At 39.5% G+C, this 22,423-nt stretch overlaps 1 protein-coding gene across 1 annotated transcript in view; it reads left to right on the plus strand.

Moving 5' to 3' along the window:
• Nucleotides 1–22,423, plus strand: part of RANBP17 (RAN binding protein 17) — a gene marked incomplete at its 5' end in the record, with an annotated part of 271,440 nt that overhangs the window by 39,279 nt on the left and 209,738 nt on the right. Inside the window, 8 exon segments of the mRNA XM_049775658.1 lie at nt 683–706; nt 708–796; nt 6,057–6,096; nt 7,266–7,438; nt 10,666–10,763; nt 10,766–10,831; nt 10,834–10,857; nt 11,084–11,162. Of these exon segments, the coding sequence (XP_049631615.1) occupies nt 683–706; nt 708–796; nt 6,057–6,096; nt 7,266–7,438; nt 10,666–10,763; nt 10,766–10,831; nt 10,834–10,857; nt 11,084–11,162 (593 nt within the window).

The raw sequence follows: 22,423 nt of genomic DNA on the forward strand, positions 1-22,423 counted from the left end.
AGATGACACATAGTTCTTGAATTCTGTCCCATTCTGCTACACTGCTGAATGCCTGCGTGGCAGAGAGGAGGTAAGGAGACTCCATGTGCAGGAGGTCACCTCTATCAGGGCATTTCCTGTGTCCTTTCCTTCCTCAAGAGGCACTTTGATAGCTGCATGCAGGAGTTGGTTGATTCCAGTGACTACATTTAGTGATCTTAGCTTCCTGGAGGACACCCTGGCTGCAGTTACTTACTAAGTCTTAGTAGAATCTGACGAAATCTGCTGTTTTCTTTCTTCATGGCTGCCAGGACTTTTTCCTCATCAGTATTTCCAAGTCCCCAGTAGAGGTGTTTAAACAGACACCTGTACACAGAGAAAAATTCTCCTCAAGATCTGTGTGCAGTGTAAGGGGACCCCTTCAACATTTTAACCTAGACAAGGCACGAGGCTTCGCCCCAGCAGCGTGAGCTGGGAGATTTTATATTATTTGTCAGGACCACTTTGAATCCAGCAACAGCACTGCATCTTTAATCACTGCTAGTTTCCTCAGGACCAAAACCACCAATATGCACCAGGCAAACTGGTGGGACTGAAGACTTTCTTGGTATTTTATTGATCATTATACAATGGCTCACTGTATTGCTTTGTTTTCAGGTATTAAAAACAAAAATAAACACCTTTCTTTTTGTTTCATAATTAGGGTTTGTCTGATCCAGGAAACTTGTCATGAGTTTTGTCGATTTTTGGCTCGTTTAAAGACAAACTATCAGTTGGCAGAGTTATTTGTGGTGAAGAAGTATTCTGAAGTTATCAGGTTGATTGCTAATTTTTTTTAATTTTTTATTTTTAATTATGAGAAAAATGATGCAAAGAGGACAAGGTAAAGTTAGAGTGAAAGACAATCGCCTGCAAAGAGTTCTCAGAAGAAATCCCCTTGCTGACGCCTAGATATTGAACTTACAGTCAAAGAACATTAAGAAAAATAAGGCAGAACCCATGTACAATTACTTTGTGCACAAGTCCCCAGATTGTAGTACATTATAACATTTCTTAGCAGTACACAAAGCAACCTAAAGCCATGAGATTTATGTGACTCCTTAAACATTGAAGACATAAATAACCAGTGGGTCCGAGATGAAATCAAGGAGGAAATAAAAAGGTTCCTGGAAACAAATGACAATCAAGACACAAACTCTCAGAACTTATGGGACACAGCAAAAGCAGTACTGAGAGGAAAATTTATAGCTTTGCAAGCACACATCAGGAAGGAAGAAGGAGCTTACCTGAGTAGCTTAATGACACAGCTAATAGAACTAGAAAATGCTCAACAAAAGGACCCAAGAATAGGAAGACAGAAGGAAATAACAAAGCTGAGAGCAGAAATCAACGAAGTGGAAACTCAAAAAACAATCCGAAAGATCAACGAAAGCAGAAGTTGGTTCTTTGAAAAAATAAACAAGATTGATAGACCACTGGCAAACCTAACAAAGAAAGAGAGAGAGAGAAACTTGATAACTCGTATCAGGAATGAAAAAGGAGAGATCACTACTGATATGACAGAGATTCAAAGGGTAATCAGAAACTACTTTGAAAAACTCTACGCCACTAAAAATGAGAACCTGGAAGAAATGGATAAATTCTTGGACTCTTATAATCTTCCACAGTTGAAGGAAGAGGATGTAGCATATCTAAACACCCCCATCACCATTGATGAAATTAAAACAGTAATCAAATGTCTGCCAAAAAACAAAAGCCCAGGTCCAGATGGATTCACTAATGAATTCTATCAAACTTTCCAAGAGGAACTACTGCCAATCTTGGCAAGACTCTTTCATGAAATTGAACAAACAGAAACACTTCCAAATAGCTTTTATGAAGCCAACATCACCTTGATACCTAAACCAGACAGAGACGCTACCAAAAAAGAAAATTACAGACCAATATCACTGATGAATGCAGATGCAAAGATCCTCAACAAAATCCTGGCAAATGGGATTCAATGCCTCGTTAAGAAGATCATCCACTACGATCAAGTAGGTTTCATCCCAGGAATGCAAGGCTGGTTTAACATCCGTAAATCTATCAACATAATACACAACATCAATAACAAGAAAAATAAAAACCACATGATTATATCAATAGATGCAGAGAAAGCATTTGATAAGGTCCAACACCCATTCTTGATCAAAACTCTCAGCAAGATGGGAATGGAGGGAACCTTTCTCAATATAGTGAAGGCCATCTACCACAAGCCAGTGGCAAATATTATCCTCAATGGAGAAAAACTGAAAGCCTTCCCTCTAAATTCTGGCACAAGACAAGGCTGTCCTCTCTCACCACTCCTATTCGACATAGCACTGGAAGTACTTGCTATAGCGATTAGGCAAGAAAAAGATATCAAGGGAATCCAGATAGGAAAGGAAGAAGTCAAGCTTTCACTGTTTGCAGATGACATGATACTCTACTTAGAAAACCCTAAAGACTCTATCAAAAAGCTTCTAGAAACAATAGACTCATATAGCAAGGTGGCAGGCTACAAAATTAACACACAAAAATCAATGGCCTTTCTATATACCAATAGTAATAAGGATGAAATGGACATTAAGAAAACAACCCCATTCACAATAGTGCCACACAAACTCAAGTATCTTGGAATCAACTTGACTAAATATGTGAAGGACCTATACAAAGAAAACTATAAAACTCTGCTCCAAGAAATAAGAGAGGACACACGGAAATGGAAATGCATACCCTGCTCATGGATTGGCAGGATTAACATCATCAAAATGTCAATACTCCCCAAGGCATTATACAGATTTAATGCCATCCCTCTAAAGATAACCATGACATTCTTCAAAGAAGTGGATCAGACACTTTTGAAATTCATTTGGAACAATAAACACCCTCGAATAGCTAAAGCAATCATTGGGAAAAAGAATATGGGAGAAATTACTTTCCCCAACTTTAAACTGTACTACAAAGCAACAGTTATCAAAACAGCATGGTATTGGAATAAGGATAGGTCCTCAGATCAGTGGAATAGGCTTGAATACTCAGAAAATGTTCCCCAGAGATACAACCACCTAATTTTTGATAAAGGAGCAGGAAATCCTAAATGGAGCAGGGAAAGCCTCTTCAACAAGTGGTGTTGGCACAATTGGATAGCCACTTGCAAAAAATTAAACTTAGACCCCCAGCTAACATCATGTACAAAGGTAAAATCCAAATGGATTAAAGACCTCGATATCAGCCCCAAAACCATAAGATATATAGAACAGCACATAGGCAAAACACTCCAGGACATTACAGGCATCTTCAAGGAGGAAACTGCACTCTCCAAGCAAGTGAAAGCAGAGATTAACAGATGGGAATATATCAAGCTGAGAAGCTTCTGCACCTCAAAGGAAATAGTGCCCAGGATACAAGAGCCACCCACTGAGTGGGAGAAACTATTCACCCAATACCCATCAGATAAGGGGCTAATCTCCAAAATATACAAGGCACTGACAGAACTTTACAAGAAAAAAACATCTAACCCCATCAAAAAATGGGGAGAAGAAATGAACAGACACTTTGACAAAGAAGAAATACACATGGCCAAAAGACACATGAAAAAATGTTCCACATCACTAATCATCAGGGAGATGCAAATGAAAACAACGATGAGATACCACCTCACACCCCAGAGAATGGCACACATCACAAAGAATGAGAATAAACAGTGTTGGCGGGGATGTGGAGAGAAAGGAACTCTTATCCACTGCTGGTGGGAATGCTGTCTAGTTCAACCTTTATGGAAAGCGATATGGAGATTCCTCCAAAAACTGGAAATCGAGCTCCCATACGATCCAGCTATACCACTCCTAGGAATATACCCTAGGAACACAAAAATACAATACAAAAACCCCTTCCTTACACCTATATTCATTGCAGCTCTATTTACCATAGCAAGACTCTGGAAACAACCAAGATGCCCTTCAACAGACGAATGGCTAAAGAAACTGTGGTACATATACACAATGGAATATTATGCAGCTGTCAGGAGAGATGAAGTCATGAAATTTTCCTATACATGGATGTACATGGAATCTATTATGCTGAGTGAAATAAGTCAGAGAGAGAGAGAAAAACGCAGAATGGTCTCACTCATCTATGGGTTTTAAGAAAAATGAAAGACACCCTTGTAATAATAATTTTCAGACACAAAAGAGAAAAGAGCTGGAAGTTCCAGCTCACCTCAGGAAGCTCACCACAAAGAGTGATGAGTTTAGTTAGGGAAATAACTACATTTTGAACTGTCCTAATAATGAGAATGTATGAGGAAAATGGAGAGCCTGTCTAGAGTACAGGCGGGGGTCGGGTGGGGCGAAGGGAGACTTGGGACATTGGTGATGGGAATGTTGCACTGGTGATGGGTGGTGTTCTTTACATGACTGAAACCCAAACACAATCATGTATGTAATTAAGGTGTTTAAATAAATTAAAAAAAAGCAAAAAAAAAACATTGAAGACATAGTATTTTTTTTATATTTTCATGCGCATACATATTAGTTTAAGTTAACATCAAAAGTTTAAGAGGTTTTTTTTAAGGGTTAGTCAAAAGGGCACAGTAAAAACGGTGTTAGAGCGGCAAATATTGTTTGCATAGGCCCACCAAAATATGGGGGACATGGAAAGGAAAAACCTTGATCTATATACAAGGAGACCCCTACCCCTGAAGTTTCCTGGCATAAGACCAACTCTAGGCTCCAGGCAAACTAGTTTATTCAATCCAAGTCATTGTCTGCAATGCCAATACAGTTTTATTTTTCATGCAGTCCTATTGTTGGCATCAGGTTTCTGTACTAAAGATCCTGGAATCTGCACATCCTACATTCAAGTTAGGCTGGTGTGAAGTATTCTCTAGTTTCACCTCACAATTAAGGGGCAATACAGAAAGCCCTGTCCAGTAAGCAGGTCATTGTTCTTGTTAAGTCTTCTCAGTGTAAAGGGAAGTCTCTTTTGAGTAGGTCGATGTCAGAGCAGCGGTAGGGTCTTTCCTGGTAGAGGATTGCCTCCAGGTGATGTTATAGACAACCTTGGATGTTTCGTAGATGTCTTCCCTAGATCAGGGGTGAATGGAGAATGCCCATTCTTCTGAGGCCTGTGCCAGGGAGTAAGGTCCCATTGCACTACAAGATTTGTGTGTTCCCATCTCTATTAAATAAGAACTTATTTGTATGTATAGTATTTTTCCGTTTTAGTGTGCCTATGCAAACAAGAAATAAAGCCACGTGGCGTTATCAGAGTATATGGGGGCATAAGAACACGTCCAACAATACCCATGACTTGGTTCAAACATAAGCATTAAACTGAGGGATTCTTTCACACCAAATTCCATATTGAACAGTTCACAAAGAAGATAAAAAAAAGAGGAGGCGGGATCGTCACTGTATAAGAGAATATTCAGCAAAAGTTATAGCCATCAAAAAAACACACATAAAATGTTGAAAAGACATACGTGTACTTTCTATGCCTTTTGGAATAGTTGGGCACCACTTTGGTCTGTGACTTAGGACTCTACAGTACTTAAGTTAAAAAGGGTAAATGAGGAGTAATGATGATAGGGGTTAAGAGAGTTAAAGAGACAAATGATCTTTTGTAGGGGTGTGCGAAAGGGCAGAGTACAAAATGGACATTCTGCATACATAAAAACATAATTCAATGATAGTACTATTAATGTAACTGGTGAGCGGGGGGGGGGGGGAGCGGGGCGCTAGCCCCCGCGCGATTTTAAAAATATAGACTGGAAAGAGATTACCAGTGACTGTGTCAAGAAGCTGGGAGGCTGGAAGTTCAGAGCCCCACCCAGACCCTCCCTAAGGAGCCGAATGGGGGAAAGCCTAGGGTACCTTCAAGCTCCGCCAAGGGACCCAACTCGATGGCTTGCCCAGGCATGTGGCCCGGGGAAGCCTTGGAGATCTGGAGCAAGGCGGTAGAGGGGTGCTGGGGTTATCCAAGTCCCGCACCCCTCCCTAGGCCTGGTTAAGAAGGCCTCCGGCATGGCAGAGGCCTGCCGAACCCCATGCTGCTAGACTCCCCTTGGTTGCTAATTTTACCATCACTAGTCTACAGGTAAATAAAAATGTATTCACTGTTTACTAATTTAAAAACTATATCTTGGTAATATTTTCTGGGAATATTTTGTTTGTTTGTTTGTTTTTGGGCCACACAAGGATCAAACAGAGGTCCTTCCTGGATCAGCCATGTGCAAGGCAAACGCCTTACCGCTGGGAATTTTGAAAAAACAACTGTGTGTGTGTGTGTGTGTGTGTGTGTGTGTGTGTGTGTGTGTGTGTGTGTGTGTGCGCGTGCGCACATGCGTGTGTTTTGCTGCCAAAATTTATTCTGCTACTGAATCACATCACCTAAATTGGGGATTTCCTTTTACTCTGTTTAAAGTATTTATTGTATGGGATTAGAGAGAGAAGCACTTGCCTTGCATGTGACTGACGTGGGTTCAATCCCTGGCATCCCATATGACCACCCTTAGTCAGCAGGGGAGATTCTTAAGTGCTGAGCCAGGTGTTAACCCTGAGCACCACCAGGTGTGCTCCCCTTAAAAAAAAAAAGTTTATTGCAAGATTTCACATAAAAGCTTTATTTCATCATGTTTTTTTGTGCATGGGGACAAACCCAGAAGTGCTTGGATGCTACTCCTGGGAAGGTGCTCAGAGGTCACTTCTTGTAGTGTGTAGAGGACTTAGCAGTGCCAGGATTGAGTTCAGTCCTCCTGCCGCAAAGCATGCACTGCATCCCTATCTCCCAACCCTTCACCACATTTTATATTTAAACATAGAAGCCATCTACATATCTAATAACTAAGGATTGCACTGCGAATCTATAGTAAAGCCTGAAGAAATAAAGAATTAATTTTGTAAATTGTCTTTTGAAAAAATTATTTTGAGTTCTGGGGAAAGCCTTACAGCCATACTGCCCAGTATGATACTGTCCAGATACTCAACTCTGGACGTACATTCATAGGCAGATTAGAAGGAGGTAAAAGGCTGTGCTAATAGTCATTATTCCTAGGCAGAATAATGAGATCGTTGGTATTCTTCTTTATACTTTTTTGGGTTTACAAAGAAAATAAAAGCCATATTAATAAGCATTCACTGGCTATATAATCAGAATACAAGTTAATTTAAAAATGAATGTCTATTGATTTTTGCCTGTGTAATTCTTATCCTAAAGAAAGATCATAACAAAATAACTCTTTTCCTTCCTCCTTTCTTTCCTTGTAGCACTGGGAATTTGCCCCCAACAATGTTCATAACTTACTGACTCTTTGGCAGAGGATGGTAACATCAGTTCCTTTCGTGAAATCCACGGAACCCCATTTATTAGACACATACGCACCAGAAATCACAAAGGCCTTTATCACCTCTCAGTTGGAGTCTGTTGTCATAGTTGTGAGGTATTAAAGACCAAGTGTTTCTGTTGTAATCTCACCTTGTACATTTGGGATTATAAAAAGCATTTATTTCCTTTGAAAGGCATCCTTTTTCATGTACATGTTGAGTCTTGGCAGAGTGGATCTGATTGTAGGTGAGGTGAGATTGACATGAGGTCAAGACAGAATAGTTCCTTTACCCCCAAGAAGTTCTTTAGGGTCCCTTTGTAGCCATCAGCACTTACAGCTACTTAAATGTGTAAATGAAGTTATAGGGTGTTTTTCTCAGAATGTGTAATTGAAGATACAGAGCGTTTTGTACACGTCCTTCACTGAGCATGATGCATTAAAGAGGCTTCCATGCCTCATTCCTTTGTCCCTCTTCCTTACTGAACAGTATTGTGTTTCATGGTTGTGAAGAAGTTAATTTATCCATTGACCTAGTGGTAGACATTTGGGTCCCTTATAGTTTTATGAGTTATAATTAAAGCAACAGTAAATGTTCCCAAGCATATTTCAGAGGGAGTGGAAATTATTTTTTTTGAACAAATAAATAGCTAAGTATGGGATTCTTGGGTTCATGATAAGCTGTTGACACCTCATGGAAGTGGTCAGGTTACATTTCAAAGTGGCCATCACTTTGTATTCTCAACAGCCAGAAGTATAGGACAGGGCAGCTTTCCCAGCTTCCTCCCAGCCTGATGGTGCCAGTTTAAAACATCCAAGTCATATATTCACTATGCTTTAATGTACATTGTTTCGGTGGATGAAGATACTTAACAACTTTCCATGCCATTATGGACTGTCAGCAAAAACCCTTCAGCAAATACCTATAGGTCTACTGCCCATTTTCTTTTTTTTTAATTTAATTTAATTTTATTGAAGCCATTGTGATTTATAAAGTCCTTCATAGTTGAGTTTCAGACATGCAATAATCAGGGCCAATCCCACCACCAGTATAGACCTCTATTCACCATGTTTCCAGAGTGTATCCCAGCCACTACCCTTTACCTCCAAACATTGCCAGTATTATTCTGTCATGTGCCCTCTTTAAAAATGGGTCTGAGTGTCCCATCATGACTCTTGCTACTGTATTTGGTAGGTGTCTTCTCCCTCTCCCATAACTTCTCATTTATGGGGTCTTAAAAGAACAGAGATTTTGACATCTTGATGAAGTACAGTTTACCCATTTTTTTTCCTCTACAAGTTTCCTGTGGACTCAATGTGGAATCCACACTGAGGCCTTGGATCTATTTTCAGGTCATCTGTACATGCTCTGAGTGTACAGGTGACTTTTTTCCCCAAAAGACACATAAATAAATAATTAGAATTGCCTTTATTCTGTTTTTAAAATTAATTGGACACAGACACGATGTTCTGTTTCTGAACTTAATTCCCACTCTGTGTGTTTCTGCCAGCACCAAGTCTTGGTTACTGTATTTTATATGCATTGAAATTAAATAGTTTTGTCTCTGACCCTTAGTTTTTCTTTAAAAAAAAATTATTTGGGGCCGGAGAGATAGCATGGTGGTAGGGCATTTGCCTTGCATGCAGAAGAAGGTGGTTCAAATCCCGGCATCCTATATGGTTCCCCGAGCCTGTCAGGAGTGATTTCTGAGTGTAGAGCCAGGAGTAACCCTTGAGCACTGCCGAGTGTGACCCAAAAACAAAACAAAACAAAACAAAATCATTTGGCAGGGCCAGAGTGACAGTACAGCTGGTAGGTTGCTAGCCTTGCACAGGAACAATCTGAGTTGGATCCTCAGCATGCTATAGACGCAGGGGTCTCAAACTCAATTTACCTGGGGGCCGCAGGCGGCAAAGTCGGGGTGATCCTTGAGTGCAAAGTCAGTAATAAGCTTTGAACATTGGGGGGTGTGACCCAAACAACTAAAACAAAACAAAACGAAAAAAGATTCCTCTAGGGCAGGGCCACAAAACCTTGTACGGAGGGCTGCAAATGGCCCTCGGGCCACGAGTTTGAGACCCCTGCATAGAGTCCCCTTGAGCCCATAAGGAGTGATTTCAAGTTCAGAGTCAGGAATAACCTTTGAGCATCCCTGGTTGTGGTCTCTCTCCCTGCCTTTTTTAAATTTAAAAGTCATTTGGCTCTTTTATCTTCCTTTGCCTTCCCGTGTAAAATTTAGAATGATATTGTCATTATCTGTATACACAAAGAAGAAATTTTTTTGATTTGGGCTGGCTCTATATTGAAGAGCAGCTTCCTTGGCAGGAGTATCGACAGTCCTCAGCACGAAGACTTGCAGTCAGTGGATTTGTATTTTGCTTAGATATCCTGTGGTTTCTTTTATCAGAGAGAACACATTTACTTTGTTGTACTCACATTTATGTAGTATTCAGATTGCTCATCTTACCTGTGTTTAATGATTTAGCTGGTATTTTTTGTTTGTTGTTTGTTTATTTTTTGGCCACACCCAGTGACACTCAGGGGTTACTCCTGGCTATGCGCGCTTAGGAATCTTTCCTGGCTTTGGGACCATATGGTACACTGGGGATTGAACTGAGGTCTGTTCTAGTTCATTTGTGTGCAAGGTAAATGCCCTACTGCTGTGTTATAGCTCCGGCCCCAAACTGGTATTTTTATTTTTAGAGAGTCTCTGAGATACTGACTTTACATTTCAATTTCTAGCTGTTCATTGCCAGCCCAGAGCAGCACACTTGAGACTGTATGTATTCCTTATCCGCAGGAACCTTGGACAACTGGCCTGTTAGTGTATGCAGAGCTTTTCCTGTGTTTGTGTGTGTGTGTGTGTGTGTGTGTATGTGTGTGTGTGTGTATTGCTCATGTTCAGAATCAGGTTGTTTACACACACAAAAGTTTTATCTCTTACCTTCCCTTTTCTCTTTTTTCAGTAGGTTGAGGGGTGGGAGTGGGGGAGACATGTGGTTCCTAGCATTTTCAGTGAGTGCAGTGTCTCCTGTTGATGGCTCTCAATGAGCCAAGCCTTTCTCTTCATAGCAGGACCTGAGAGAGGATGTGCTGTTCAGTGCTCAGGCCCTTTGGTGCCAGGACCTCCCACCAGGGCAGAGCTGAGGAATGTGTGACAGGGAGGACATGTAGTGCCAGCAATAGAACCAGGCTTGGACACATGCAAGGCCTGCATCTTCTGTGACAAGTTCTGACCCTCACTGGAAAATCTTTCCTTGGAACATAAATAAGATTCTCATCATCTCTATGACGAGTACTGCACTTTCTCGTGTTATCTGTAACCCTGTCCTTTTGTATGCAGGGACCATCTGGATGACCCCCTAGATGACACAGCCACTGTGTTCCAGCAGTTAGAGCAGCGGTGCACCGTGAGTAGATGTGAGTATGAGAAGACATGCACAAGCTGGTGCAGCTGTTCGACCAACATGCACAGAAATACCAGAAGCTGCTGCGGGCCCCTTCCAGGACAGCGCGGACCTGGCAATACAGGAAGGTCAGTGCCTTTTTTCTGTTTCTTACAGGAGATGGTGGGTTTGAAGGAGCTTTTCTAGGCCCTTGATTTAATGTTATAGTTTACTTCCCCCAGTTCCTGGTCCCCTGCCACTGATTGTATTAACCTGGTGTTTTGGATGGTTAAATTTTCAGTCTGTGTGAGGGATATATAAGAAATACTTCTCTCTGGAATCCTGTTCAAGGAAGTTGGTAATGATCTTTGGTAGAGCTTATCAACATAGCTTCCTTTAACCGTGTTTCCTTTGCTGCTTCCAAATCAGAGCCCAGTTCCAACTCCAGTGAGATGTGGGTCTCACCTTGGCTCTGCTGTATAAGTGACTTCACCCCCACTTTCCTTTACTATTCTCTCTGGTTTTTGGGACACACCCAGCGGTGCTCAGGGGTTACTCCTGGCTGTCTGCTCAGAAATAGCTCCTGGCAGGCATGGGGAACCACATGGGACACCGGGATTCGAACCAACTACCGTAGGTCCTGGATCGGCTGCTTGCAAGGCAAACGCCGGTGTGCTATTTCTCCGGGCCCTATTCTCTCTGTTTTAATTTCTCACATTTCTAGTTACTTTTCTTTGATCCTTTAGTAAAATATATGTTTATGTATTTCTTTTAAATCATTACAGGTACACAGTTAGGAAAATAAATATTTCTCAGGCATTTTTAATGAGATAAATTAAGAGAATGGAGCTGGCTTAATGCATTTCTAATAGGAGATACTTTATTACGTTTCAGAATATTTTGTTTTCATCCTTGTTCCCCAGCACTGCTGGATATAGCTCCAAAACAAGAACAAAAGCACTTAAAAAGTTCTGTAAGAGCTTTTTATTGAGCTAGATAAAGAGAGTTAAGGCACTTTCCTTGCATGCAATCAACTCTTGATCCCTTGTACCAGATGGTACCCTGAGCATTGCTGTAGTGACTGTGAGCACAACCATTTATGATTTAAAACATAAAAATATATAAATTTAATTTAATAAATGATCCAGCAATTCTACTTCTGGGCATTTACCTGAAGGAAATGGGAAAACTCAGGATAGATGTACACCCCCATATTCACAGTGGTACATTTTTTAAAACAAATCCAAGACATGGCAACATCATGAGTCCCTTATGTATGAACCATAGTGTTTATTCACACAGTGTAATATTATTCATAAAAGTGGAAGGAGAATTAGAGCAGTAGCACAGCAGATAGAGTGCTTGCCTTGTGTGCAGCCGACCCAGATTTGATCCCTGGCATCCCATATAGTCCCTCAAGCCCACCAGGAGTTACTTCTGACTGCATAGCCAAGAAGAGTAATCCTGGAGCACCACCAAGTGGGGTCCCTCAACCCGGCAGAAAATAATCTTGCCATTTGCAACAACATGGATGGACCTTAGGGACATTGTGCTAAGTAGAATAAAGGGAAGACAAAGCCTATGTCATCTACTTACAGGTGGCATTTAAAATTTTTTTTCTTGCACTCTGAATTTGTAGATATAGAGAATATACTTATGGTTGCTAGCTGGTTGTGGGGAAAAGGGGGTAGATAAGATGGGTACAAAAGGTAAACAGAATGTACATACAATTTTGAATAAGCCAACAGGAAGTTACTAAGAGAGCAGATCTCACCAGTTCTCACTACGAAGAAATAAGTCACAGCTGTGGTGCTTCTGTATTAGCCAGACTTTATTATGATTCTTTCACAATCTGTATGTCATATTTGTTGTATTTTGTAGCCCAAAAAGTGTGCCAAAATCTTGTGTTAGGAAAGACTAAGTGCTGAAACATTAAGACCTAAACTAGTAGAATGTTCTGTGTCACTTGTATCTCGATTAAAAATAGACCTAGATATTAAACAAAAGACAACAAGTTTTTGGGGCCGGAGCAGTGGTGTAGGGTGTAAGACATCTGCCTTTCGAGCTAGCCTAGGACAGACCACAGTTCTATCCCCCTGTGTCTTATATGGTCCCCCAAGCCAGGAGCAATTTCTGAGTGCCTAGCCAGGAGTAACCCCTGAGCGTCACTGGGTGTGGCCCCCTCAAAAAAGCAAAAAAAAAAAAAAAAAAGAAAGAAAGAAATCAGATGTCCTTAAAATATTAATAGAATTTTATATATTTTTATGAGAAAATAAAACTCACAAATAATTTTATGAACAAAATGTGTGGGTTGTCTCTAGGGTAGGAGGTAAAGAAACAAGCCAGGGGATGCATATAGAGGTTATATATAGGTTATAGATAGGTCAATATTAGTACATTTCTGGTTTATAAGTTAAATGGGATTCAGAGATGTTCATTTATTAGATTTCACAAACATTATTTGCTATATATCAAATACTTCATTGCAGTGTAACGATTCCATTGTAAAATAACTTTCTACCAAAGGTTACTAAAAGTGTAGCTAGCTTTTCTACACTTCAGGGAATGTATTAACTAAAATACTTGTATTAGATATTAATGTTATAATTAAGTCAGACCTTATAGTTATATTTTAGTCATATTTTAGTCATACTAAAGCAGGGAGTTGGATATGCTAATGTAGTTTTATTAAAATGACATTTCAACATCTTTAAATCAGTCCAGAGAGCTAGTAAAATGGGAAAAACACTCGCCTTACATGTGGCTGACCCCGGTTCACTCACATTCCACTGGGCCCCCCAGGTAATCCCTGAGTTCCACTGGGCATGACCCCTCAAAAAACAAACAACAAAAATTCTGAAAAGAAAAAAAGTTAATATCTTTAATACATTAAACAATTTATTATTTGTTTCTTTCTAGTCAAAAGGTCACTGAGAAGTAATGTTTTGAAGCCATCTGTATTTTACTCAGAAATTTTCTTTTGTTTGTTTGTTTTTGGGCCACACCCAGTGATGCTCAGGGGTACTCTGGGCAATATGCTCAGAAATCACTCCTGGGGGCTGGTGAGATGGCGCTAGAGGTAAGTTGTGTCTGCCTTGCAAGCGCTAGCAAAGGAAGGACTGCAGTTCGATCCCCTGGCGTCCCATATGGTCCCCCCAAGCCAGGGGCAATTTCTGAGCGCTTAGCCAGGAGTAACCCCTGAGCATCAAATGGGTGTGCTCCCCCCAAAAAAGAAGGAATCACACCTGGCTTGAGGGACCATATGGGATGCCGGAGGATTTAACCTTGGTCCATCCTAGGCTAGCGCGGGCAAGGCAGACACCTTACCACTTGTGCCACCACTCCAGCCCCAGAAATTATTTTTTTAATTATGAAAAAGCCTAAAGTTGTAGTTTGTATCACTGTGTTTTGAAGTATTCCATTTCTTTTGTGCAAGCTAAACACTTCAGCTAGTGTTGAACAAAGAAAATTATATGCTCTCGTTATGTGTGCTTTAATTTAGATGCTTAATGGCTTTTAATGTTACAAAATAAGTTTATTATTATATTATGATCTCATTTGTATTATATTGTCTTGCTCTTCCATATTTGTGGTGATATGGTCATGGTTTACAAAAACAATAATCCCTAAGAAATAGGTCATTAACAGTAGTTAACGATTACTTGTGATCTATGGTAATGACTGATTTCTTTGGGATTATTGCAGTTATAAACCATAATTACAGATTATTACAGCAATAATTATTTTGTTAAAGGAAAAAACGTTGTTGCTTGAACAGCTGCTAAAACTAGTGCACTGAACACTTGAAAATAAATAGAAAAATGGAAAATTATAGTGAAAATTTAGTTCGATTATTAGAAGAGATTTTTAAATAAATTTGTAAAGATGAAACATATAATCATTATTTAAATTCTAAATGTAGTTTTGATTTATGGTTTATACAGTTTTTTAAATTTTGGAAACATAATCTATAACCAGGGTAACTTTTTAACATTTATTCTTTCAAACACCTCAGTCTAAAATTATTAAGATATCAGGGAAAGGTTTAATATTTTAAAAAATATTTATTCATTATTAAAATAATCATTCATTTGATTAAGCATAAATTGTATTTAATAGTTTAATAACACCTTTATAGTTCAGTGTTCATTTACAACACTAACTCAGCTCTCCAGTCAGCTCTTGTTTACTTTGTAAGGGACATGCACTGTTAATTTTTTTCTTTCTTGAACAGTACAGATCACTGTCTTTTAGAAAACTACAGTAAATACATTGTATTTTTCTTTCAAATATACTTCCATTCAAAATTTACCATAAATTTAGAAAAAGATACTGTACTTTCTATTGATCACAAACTGTCTTTGCCATAATTCTTTAGGTACAAAAAACTAATTTCAAAACCGCAGAATAAAGGACCTAAAGAATAAACATTTTTAATTTGAGAAATTCACATACTTATGTTCTGTAGTCTATAATATTTAACATGCTACATTGAAAAAAAATTATTTTCTGGATCTGGGGATAGTACAGGGATAGTAGACCTAGCTGAGCATCACCAGATGTGGCCCAAAAACACAATACAAAACAAAAAGCATCATTATATGTAAAATCTCCCCTCATGCCTTATCTCCAACTCCAAGTTAACAAGTCTGAATCAGGATCATGTATGAAATAATCCTAACCAGTGTGAGGGTGAAACACGGATAGTCTGACCGTCTTCTACCTAGTATCTCCACCAAGCTGCCTACCAGAACTGTTTTTATTGAGTATAGGGACCACCCCCAGGAAGGGCAGGTATCCTGAACCTGTCCCGCCAGGTTTACATATAAGAGAATCTTTGTTTTGGGAAAGCAGGTTCAGGAAAGCAAGGAATTCAACCACTCAAGCTTTCTGCTCCTAAGAAGGAATGCAGCTTAGTGGAAGAAGTCTGAAGAATGAGTCTCTGCCTTCCTCAAACCCTTGCTTTTATTGACAAGAATTAGGCCACACCCTAGGGTAGGAGAGGAATACCAAGTAGGGAATAAACCAATATCCCAGATCAAACCCTAGGGTGGAGTATGAATATTGATTAGGTAGGACTAGTAAACCAACAATTTTATACTAGGGTCAGTCCCTTGGTACTATAGTGGTCTGTCTTCTCATCCTACTTGAAAAGAGATTTAGTTTCCTCCTGTGGCTGATTTAACATGACACATACTTACCGTGTGTGTGTGTGTGTGTGTGTGTGTGTGTGTGTGTGTGTGTGTGTGTGTGTGTGTGTGTGTTTTTAATGTATTTTTGGTTGTGGTGGTTGTGGCGGTGGTTGGTTTAGGAACTACACCAGCAGTGCTCAGGATTCATGCTTATTCATGTCTATGCTTAGGAATCATTCCTGGCAATGCTTGGGAGACCATATGAGATGTCAGGGACTGAAACCTGGGTTGGCTGCATGCAAGACAAATGTCCTATTTGCTGTGTTATTGCTCCGGTCCCTTGTTTTTTGTTTTTTGTTTTTTATTGAGGGGAGGGTACATACCAAACTATGCGCAGGTCTTACTCCTTGTTCTTCATTTAGGGATCATACCTGGTGAGGTTCAAGGGACCATATGTGGTGCTGGAGATTGAATCAGAGGTAGTCAAGTGCAAGGCAAGCACCTTAACCCTTATACTATCTCTCTGGTAACCCAGCATGCTTTTAAAAAAAATGTATTATTTGGAAATTTTATTTTCTGTTTAGGGTTTTTTGTTTTATTTTGTTTTACAAATAGCATTTAAAAGAATGCTTTCTCATACTATGAGTCAGCTATGTATGGCTAATTGTATGTACCTAGCTTTTTTTTTTTTTTTTGCAAAAACCTCTTTAGTAAGAATGGAAGAACTTGAGCATTCTTAAATATTGAGTTTTGTAATTTTATATATTCAACAGCTTATAAAATAAAACTTGGAAAAAATGTATAAATGCTACATATTGATATTTTTGTGTTTTTATAAGGATAGTGGAATTAAATGGGGTCATTAATAAGAGTTATTATTGTAATAATAACTACCACTTACTAAACACTTAGAGTAGACTTTTTCCACTACTCACTTTATTTTACTTTTATTTATTTATATTTTGTTTTGGAACTATACCCTGTGTACTCAGGGGTTACTTCTGATTCTGCACTCAGAAATTGCTCTTGGCAGGCTCGGGGGACCATATGAGATGCTGGGGATTGAACCCATGTGGTTCACATCAAAGGCAAACACCATACCTGCTGTGCTATTGCTCCTGCCTCTATTCACTTTATTTTAGAAATTAGTTAGGAAATCCTTACACTGACAGTTTTCGTTTTAAATTTAACTTTTCATAAATTCATATTTTATCATGTAACCTATTACATCATAAATTCACATAATTACCACCCTGCCACATCCTAAGTCAAGGACTTGGAATCAAATCAGTATCAATAATAATACCTTGGGGCCGGAGAGATAGCATGGAGGTAAGGCATTTGCCTTGCATGTAGAAGGACAGTGGTTCGAATCCCAGCATCCCATGTGGTCCCCTGAGCCTGCCAGGAGTGATTTCTGAGTATAGAGCCCGGAGGAACCCCTGAGAACTGCCGGGTGTGACCCCCCCCAAAAAAAAAGTACCAGGTTTCTTCATCAGATATTCCTTTTTTTTATTTTATTTTATTGGGGGGCCAGAGTGGTGGCGTAAGCAGTAAGGCATCTGCCTTGGCCGCACTAGCCTAGAATGGACTGATCCCGGGCATCCCATATGGTCCCCCAAGCCAGGAGCAATTTCTGAGTATATAGACAGGAGTAACCCCTGAACATAACCAGGTGTGGCCCAAAAACCAAAACACAAAAACCTTTCTTATTTTAATGAAACCTTGTGATTTACAAAGTTCTTTACAGTTGGATTTCAGACATACAATGAATCAGTGCCAATCCCACCGCCAGTGTTGACCTCCTTCCACTAATGTTCCCAGAGTGTATATCACCACCCTTTGCCCCCAGTCTGCCAGTTTAATAGGCCAATTTAAATTTAGATAGTTTTAATTTGGATCTCTTGATTCTATTGGCTCTCTTGGTTCTATTGTTGTTGACTTTGGTGTCCCAAGGTTTATGAAAAAGGTGGTAGCCCCTATCTAAAAGATAAAAAAAGGGATGGCAGTTTTTTGCGTTGACACATGTGAAGGTGGGGAAAATAGAAAGGAAAACCTTTGGCCTAAAAACAGGGACACCCTATCCATGAAGCATCCTGCCCTAAGACCAACTATAGGTTCCGGACATATTAAGTTGTGTAACCCCAAAGCCTTTCTTCATAGTCCCAGGAAAAATTCTCCTCAATCCTGGTTGTCTCAGTCAGACTTCAGTAATTGGAGATATTGGTTTTTGCACAGATCCTATGTTGAAGTCAGGGTGTCACAAAGAATCTCATGGTTTCATCTCGAGGTTAGGTGGCTTTATCTGATACTATTAAATGAAATTCTGTAGAAAGATAAGTTGAAAGAATTCTACCTACACAGTAGTAAGCTTTGTATATGAGCACTTCGTGTGCAAAATAGTTCACTTAGTGATTGTCGCAGCCCTGTCTGAACCAAGTATTATTTCTATCCTGATGCTTATAAATAAGTTAAAGCCAAGGGAGTAAATAACTCATAATAAGTAGTAGGAGCAAATTTGAATCCAGGCTGAGTTGTACTGCCTCTTATTTTTCAAAATACTGATTTTCCAGTAGAGAAATACAAAATTTACTTGCATGATGAATTTTTCCCCTATTTTCAGTAGGTTTATTTTTCAAGAGCCAGTGGGCAAATATTTTTGTATTTATGTGAATAATGTACCTCATAAGTAAGTATTCATGCTTTAAATTCAACTATACAACAAATACTCATTTCATTTGTCACATTAGTTGGTTTTATACTGAGCGGGTGAATGGAAATTCAACATATGAGATTCCACCTCAAAGGCATTTTCAGTGTTATCTATGGTCCAGACTTGAGGCACTACAAGGGAACAGTTTAGGATAAGGAGTTGAAATGTGTTCAGTAAACATACATGAGTTCTCTGGAGTTCAGACTTCTCCTCTAGCTTGTATCTGAATGTTTATTGTCTCTTATCATTGTGGAAAGGAAATGGTATGCAGCACAGAATGATTTGAGGAGGAGAAATGCTTGGTAGTCCTGACTTGTACTTGACTCACAGAACTCTGCTTTATGAAAATAGAGATTTGTGACCTCAAATGAGCATAGATCTAAGTGACTGACTCAACGTTTAGTACCATGCCTCTAATACATAGTAAGTACTATATAATTTTATTTATGTGGAGGTAGACTTCAGGAAGAATGGGAACCACTCTGGACAATAAAGGCTAGTTTGTTGGCAGTTCAGGACCCAAGGATACAGTGCTGCTTGGGCTTGGTGATGCTGGGGAGTACCAGTGCTAAAAGGCCTCCAAGGCCACAAGCAGAGATGCTCAGATGCCATAATATCCCATAATGCTTGAGATCACCTGATGCTGGGACTAAACTGAAAGCACCCCTAACCACTGTACTATTCCCAGCCCCCATTTGTTCCTTTTTAAATTTATTTTTATTTGTATGTGTGTTTTGGGGTCATAGCCAGAGGTACTCAGGGGTTACTCCTGGCTCTGCATTCAGAAATTACTGCTGGCAGGCTCAGGGGACCATCTGGGATGCTGGATTGAACCTGGGTTGGTCCTGGATCAGCCACATGCAAAGCAAACACCCTATCGACCGTGTTATAGCTCTAGCCCCTTGTTCCTATTTTTATAGTAATGTCTATTTAGTGAGAGGAAAAAGAGGGGGGACATCTAAAATTCTAAACTGATATAATGTAAAAAGGGCATTTTTATATTTGAAGAAAAATTTTACTTAGTTTGCAGTAAAATGTTTTTTAAATAATGACTCCTATAGAGCAGGTAATTTTTTTAATTTTATTTACCAAAAATTGAGTGTTAATTTGTTTGTTTTGAGAAAATAGGTGGCTGTGCTCAGGGCTTACTTCTGGCTCAAGGTGATACTGGGGAATAAACTCAAAGTGGCCATATGCAAGGCAAGTGCCTCTACTGTTCTATGTTCTGGCTCCCCCAAATTATGACCTGATGTTTCAGATCTATTGTATTTTTGAATAATATTTTTATTTGGGCTGGAGTGGTGGCGCAGTGGAAGGGCATTTGCCTTGCACTGGTTAACCTAGGACAGACCACAGTTCAATCCCTCGGCATCCCATATGGTCCCTCAAGCCAGGAGCGATTTCTGAGCACAGAGCCAGGAATAACCCCTAGTGTCACCGATGGGTCCCAAAAACCAAAAACCAGAAAGAAAAAAATTATTTAAGCACCATGATTACAAACATGTTTGCAGATGGATTTCAGTTATAAAAATAGAACACCTCCCTTTACCAGTCAACCTTTCTGCCACCAATGCCACCCATCTCCACATTCTCCCACCCCCTGCCTGTATTCGAGACAGACATTCTCTTTCTCTCACTCACTACCATTGTCATTGATAGTTGTCAGTGTAGTTATTTCTCTAATGAACTCACCATTCTTTGTGGTAAGCTTCATATTGTGAGCCAGCCTTTCCAGCCCTCATCTCTATTGTCTCTGGTCATTATTACAATAATGTCTTTTTTTTTTAAATCCCATAGGTGAGTGAGATTATTCTGTGTTTATCTCTCTCCCTCTGACTTATTTCACTCAGCATAATAGTTTCCATGTCCATCCATGTATAGGAAATTTCATGGGTTTCATTTTTCTGGATGGCTGCATAGTATTCCATTGTGCATATGTACCACAGTTTCTTTAGCCACCATTTGTTGTTGGGCATCTGAGTTGTTTTCAGATTCTCACTATTGTAAATAGCATCACAATGAATATAGGTGTGCAGAATGCATTATTGTGTTTTGTTTTCCGTGGGTATATGCCTAAGGAGTGGTATAGCTGGATGATATGGGAGTTCAATTTCCAGTTTTTTGAGAAATCTCCATATTGTTTTCATAAAGGCTAGACTAGACAGCATTCCCACCAGCAGTGAATGAGAGTTCCTTTCTCCCTACATCCCCACCAGCACTGATTGTGATGTGTGCCAGTCTCTGTGGCGTGAGATGGTACTCCATTGTTGTTTTGATTTGCATCTCCCTAATGATTAGTGATGTGGAACATTATTTTATATGTCTTGGCCATTTGTATTTTTTCTTTGAGGAAGTATCTGTTTATTTCTTCTCTCCATTTTTTGATGGAGTTAGATGCTTTTTTCTTGTTAAATTCTGTCAGTACCTAGTATATACATTAGCTATTAGCCCCTTATCTGAGGGGTCTTGGGTAAATAGTTTTCTGGTACAAGACAAGGCTGCCCCTCTCTCCGCTGCTATTCAACCTAGTGCTAGAAGTTCTTGCCATAGCAATTAGGCAAGAAAAGATATCAAGGGCATCTAGATAGGAAAGGAAGAAGTCAAGCTCTCACTATTTGCAGATGACATTCTATTATATTTAGAAAACCTTAAATATTCTACCATAAATCTTCTAGAAACAATAGAATCATATAACAAAGTAGCAGGCTACAAAATTAACACAAAATCAATGGCCTTCTTATACACAAATAATGATACAGAAGAAATGATATTAAAAAATTATGAGGCCAGAGTATTGGTGCACGTGGTAGGGCTTTTGCCTTGCATGTGCTGACAGACTGCGGTTCAATCCCTCAGCATCCCATATGGTCCCCCAAGCCAGGAGCGAATTCTGAGCAATATATAACCCTTGAGCATCACTGGGTGTGACCCAAAAAACAAAACAAAACAAAACAACCAAAAAATCAATCCCATTCACATTAGTGCCACACAAACTCAGATATCTTGGGGTCACCTTGGGGTGAAAGACTTATACAAAGAAAACTATAAAACCCTGCCTCAAGAAATAAAAGAGGACACAAGGAAATGGAGACACATGCCCTGCTCATGGATTGGGAGGATTAACATCATTAAAATGGCAATACTTCCCCAAAATATTATATATATATATTTAATGCAATTTCTCTAAGGATACCCATGACATTCTTCAAAGAAGTGGATCAAACACTCCTGAAATTCATTTGAAACAATACATACCCACAATAGTTAAAGTAACCCTTAGGAAAAACATATGTGAGGCATCACTTTCCCTAATTTTAAATTGTATTACAAAGTAATAGTCATGAAAACATCATGGTATTGGAATAAAGACAGACCCTCAGATCAATGTAATAGATTTGAATATTCAGAGAATGTTCCTCAGACACTCAATCAATCAATCTTTGTTAAAGAGGCAAGAAATGCAAAATAAAGCAAGGAAAGCCTCTTCAACAAGTGGTGTTGGCACAACATCAGCCACATGCAAAATAGCGAACTCAGACCTCCATCTAACACCATGCACAAAGGTCAAATGCGAATGGATTAAAGACCTTGATATCAGACCCAAAACCATAAGGTATGTGGAATACTTAGGTAAAACACTCCATGATATTGAGACTAAAGGCATCTTCAAGGAGGAAACATCACTCTCCAAAAAAGTGGAAGCAGAGATAAAAAAAAAAAATAAGATTATATGTGGGTGTACCTATTTAAGACCCTAGACCCACCCTTTTCTGGGAGGGGTCTTGGGAACCGGATAATAGGTGTAACTTTACCTGCGAGCCCCTTCCATTCCTGGGAGGGGTCTGGGAAATGTTAGATAAGGCGGAATCA

This window comes from Suncus etruscus, chromosome 6, assembly GCF_024139225.1.
Source record: "Suncus etruscus isolate mSunEtr1 chromosome 6, mSunEtr1.pri.cur, whole genome shotgun sequence".
In the NCBI taxonomy this organism is placed as follows: Eukaryota; Metazoa; Chordata; class Mammalia; order Eulipotyphla; family Soricidae; genus Suncus; species Suncus etruscus.